The sequence below is a fragment of the Echinops telfairi genome, unplaced genomic scaffold (assembly GCF_000313985.2).
Source record: "Echinops telfairi isolate 266 unplaced genomic scaffold, ASM31398v2 ScPeMD7_3;HRSCAF=10, whole genome shotgun sequence".
NCBI classification, from domain to species: domain Eukaryota; kingdom Metazoa; phylum Chordata; class Mammalia; order Afrosoricida; family Tenrecidae; genus Echinops; species Echinops telfairi.
This window is the reverse complement of record NW_022103899.1, coordinates 41,185,069-41,189,643: the sequence shown is the minus strand read 5'-3', so window position 1 is coordinate 41,189,643 and position 4,575 is coordinate 41,185,069. Positions and strand designations below refer to the sequence as shown.

Below are 4,575 nucleotides of genomic sequence, written 5' to 3'. Positions count from 1 at the left end.
ACAGACAACCTTCCTCTAGTTCTGTAATGCTTCCTATCCCCCACTATCATGATTCCAATTCTACCTTACAAATCCAGCTAGACCAGAGGACGTACACTGGTTCAGATAAGAACTGGAAACACGGGGAACTCAGGACAGATGATCCCTTCAGGATCAGTGCTGAGAGTGGCCATGCCAGAGGGTGGAGGGAAAGTGGGGAAGAAAGGGGGAACCGACTACAAGTATCTACATATAACCTCCTCCCTGGGGGGTGGATAACAGAAAAGTGGGTGAAGGGAGACATTGGACAGTGTAAGATATGACAAATTGATAATAATTTATAAACTATCAAGGGTTCGTGAGGAAGGGGAACAGGGAGGGAGGGGGAAAATGAGGAGCTGATACCAAGGGCTCAAATAGAAAGGAAATGTTTTGAGAATGATGATGGCAACATATCTACAAATCTACAACATATCTATAAACATATCTACAATATCGACATAAAATGGATGGATGGATGGATTGTGATAAGAGTTGTATGCACCCCCAATAAAATGATTTTTTGAAAAACAAACAACTTGCCCTTATTCCCAAAGGCCAAGTAATTGATGACAGCCCTGCCAACAGTAAGAACAGCGCTGTTAGGCGCATGGTGCAGAATTGAGTAGAAAATTTAGGAGAGGAGTTACTTAGGGATCAATAATTAAATAAGTTTAGATTGTTTGGGAGTAATAAAGAGCCCCAAGCAGAGCTGGGAGATCTGGGGGAATCAAATTGTGTCTGCAAAATGGAGAGGACAGAGAACAGGTCTGACAGCATAGCCAGACAGAAATATAGGTCTCAGTTTAACGTTATTAACAGAAGGTGAAGAGAGTTCTCTGTGGTTGGCTCAAGCGCTGTAACGGTTTGCATAGCAAAGCTCATCAGTTTGTTTCTCACTGCTCTGCAGTCAGTTTCAGAGTTGCATAAACCACTGAGCAGTTAGTGACTTACTAGTGAAAGCAAGTCTGTATGAGAGAAAAGCTACAGCTGAACTACCTTAAAAGGAGATTTCTGTAGAAACGTCATTGCAGTATTCATTCTCCAGAGACCTATTAGTGCCAAGGAGTGAAACTAGGAGGATGAATGAGACATTGCCTTAAAGCCACTCACTCTTCAGTTGAGGAGTCAGACAAGAAAATCACTGATGAGAGTATTAAGACTTTGACAGAAGCAGACATTTGGTGTAAGAGTATATAGGTGGCTTGTACAGAACTTAAGTTCCTATTTACACTCATTGACAGACCTCTGTTTTTGCTCATTTATTCATGCATTCATTCATTCATTTCCCAATAATATTTATTGAACCATTATTATCTAGTTCTCCAAAAATAAACTCACAGTAATTGAGCCAATTCTGACTCATAGCAACTCTACAGAGCAGAGTAGATTTGCCCCTTTGGGTTTCTGATGCTGTACAACTTTACAGGAGCAGAAAGCCTCACCCTTCTCCCAGAGAGCGACTGGTAGTTTTGAACAGCTAGCAACCCAACTCATAATCCACCAGGCCACCAAGTTTCCTTCTCCCCAATGCGCAACATTACTTTTTATGGCTGGGTGTTAAAAAACTGGCAATGGGGATGGTGAGATATGCTTAGCCTGATACTATGTTGGCTTTGTATGCACTGTTAATGCTGAACCTTATCCAACAGGTAACTGAGAAACCCTAAGTTTGCAATTAAAGTAGTGATTGACTGGTTGCTTTCAGTTGTAGATCATCACTCTTGAAGCAGTCTTGGGAGGTGACTAGAAAGTGCATTTCAGATGACCGCTTCAAGCTTTTAAGCTTAGAAGTTATTCTTGGGATCATATAGAGGTTTCCTGCATTTTAAAGATCCCTTCTCCCATTCTTATAAGTAAGCTTTATGGACAGTCAGATAGCCAACTTGTGTAGGAATATTATGATATGCCTTCTGGTCATCAGGTTCTTTGTTCAGCAATATAATTAGTTATTTTTTCTATCATTATTTTACAGCTTTGGACACTTGTCTTGATCTTATGGCCAGTCATTATCTTCATAATTTTGGCTATTACCCGGACTAAATTTCTTCCATCACCAAAACCAACCTGTAAGTAAATGAACACTGTTTTTTTTGCCTGATGTTTGGATTTGAGTTAAAATCTGTTTGGGAATTCCTTTAATATTTCATTTTAAGTTATATTGTTTTGAATAGCATGTTCACTTGGAAGTGTTTCCACCAAGTTTCTCAAGTTATCTAGTAAATTGAACTAGACCTATTTATCTAGAAAATTCTGAAACATATAGGAGTCAGAGTGTTTTTGAATCTCCACCAATTTTAAGTTTGACTCATTGATTATTCATATCACCAATCTTACCAGGTTATGCACAACAGAAACCAGCAGTAATCTCAAATGAGATTATCCTTTATTTTTGTAGTAGAAACCATACGTATGCTTGATCAATTGAACAGATGGAATCCAGATAACTATAAAAGTTCCCTCTCACTGCAGGTGTGATACTGGAGTGGTGTAAATGCGTCAACATGTTTAGTCTAAGAGAAGATCATTTTCCATTCAGTATTATTTTATTTGCATCTCGTTATTACCAAGCAATAGAATGAACAAAATGCTCCACACGATTCCTGGTTTTCTGTGGATCCAGGATAGAAAGGTAGAAAGGGCACCGGAAACTTCACACACTGAGGAAGATAATCTTTTTATTCCCTGAGATTTGCCCAATGCTGTTTTTTTTTTTTTTCATTTGGATTCAGTTTTCTTAGTCAAAGAGGAAAAGCAAGGTTAGATTTTTCTCACTTCATAGATCAGCTATCTTTTAAAAGCTTCTTGTAAATCAAATCCCTGTAAATCAGATTGTAGTTCAGATAAACAATGGTAATTTCCCATATGAAAGATGACTTTAAAAAATAAGCTCAGAATTGTTCAATTACCCAATCTAAGAAATAAAATTACAGATAGGGTGGCCTCTATTTTAATTATGCACAATAAGACCATTCAAAAGAAAATATCAGTTAAATTAGGGTAAGGCATTTAAACTCTTGGAGCAAGAACAAGTCATTTAATATATGTGAATAGCACCTTATCATTTCTCAAGTACTTTTGCACAAATATATGAGTTGTTGATGAGATTATATTAGATTGTTTATAAAGCGATTCAATTATGTTCTTTTTGTACTGTTTTCATAGAAGGTTTTTTAAAAAACCAGATTAACTATATAATGGAATTTATATAGTCTTGTATATTTAAGTAGCATAGATTTCAGAAATAATGCATTCAATACATAGAGGGCAAATACTCTTTGCAACATTGTTTAAGATTATCAATTTGTCTGAGAGGTGACATATGTGCTAATCATGCATTTTAACAACTTCTCTTTAGACATACCACCGATTTCTTCTCTTTAAATGAGGGATGATGTTGGGTTTTATATGTGCTCTTTCCTTTGTATGTTCAGGTATACACAACTTATCTTACAAAACTTCCAAGAAGAATGAAAGTCTGAGAGTCAGAAACAAATTAATGGTGTCTGGTAGCATTTAGAAGGTGCTCTGACAGCCCTGTTGGGTAAGCGTTGGACTAAATACCAGGCCAGCTGTTCAAACCCACCCATCACTCCAGGAGAGAACAATGAGGTTCTCTGATCCTGTAAAGATTTACGGCCTTGAAAATGGGTGCTCTGCATTGTAATAAACTCCAAGGCATTGGGTGGGTAGCATTTAGAGATACATAGAGAAAATAATAGAGATCCTTTGTAATGCCACTGAATTAGAAAGAAAAAGCTGGGGCAGGAATGTGCCAAGTGCCTCAGACACTTAAATCCAGAAGTCTTTAAAGAACACTGTGCAAAAAGAGATGAATATCCTTTATTTTCCAAATTCCAAAAACCAAAGCAAAACAAGACTACCCTAGTCACTGAGTCAAATCTTACTCATAATTACCATATAGGACAGAGTCAAACTGCCCAATAATGTTTCCAAAGCTATAGCTCTCTATGAAGCACACCACCCCAATTTTCTTCCATGGATCAACTGTTGGAATCCACCTGCCAGCTTTTTAGTTAGCAGCTGCATATTTTAACCACTATATCAAGTCTCCTTGAACCAATGTTTTACTGTGCACCCAGGATAAAATTAGTTATAAAGTAATAATCTGTATGCTAATGAGTAGCAGAGAACTAAATTATAGGACATCTCAAAAGTTGGAAGTATATTCTCTAGTTCTTCAACCTTATAGCAGTCGGTTGAAACAGATTTTTTCGTTTGTTTTATTTTTTATTTAAACTGGCAAGGAGATGGTAATTTGCTAAATTGCAGGGGAAGGAATTTGCTAAAAGTCAGGCATGTGGAGAAAAAGTTATTTTCACGTTTTCTTAGTCTTCTCCATGAGATTTGCATTCTACATCGAAATTCTTTCTAGGTCTGGAAACTTTTATTTGGATAAATGAGAGCCACATGCAAATTTTTCCCAGAAGTGTAACTCATCTTGTAGTCCACAGGGTATAAAACGCGGTCTTACCATTGGAGGCGCTATTCTGTAATTCCAGAAATCTGAGGTCATTGCAGAAGCCTGCATGCGCG

The 4,575-nt window shown here is 37.4% G+C and overlaps 1 protein-coding gene across 1 annotated transcript in view; it reads left to right on the top strand.

Moving 5' to 3' along the window:
• ABCA12 (ATP binding cassette subfamily A member 12) overlaps positions 1-4,575 on the top strand; it is a 190,896-nt gene that overhangs the window by 13,416 nt on the left and 172,905 nt on the right. Inside the window, exon 2 of the mRNA XM_030887512.1 lies at positions 1,994-2,087. Coding sequence (XP_030743372.1) covers positions 1,994-2,087 — 94 coding nt within the window. The remainder of the gene's footprint in view (positions 1-1,993; positions 2,088-4,575) is intronic.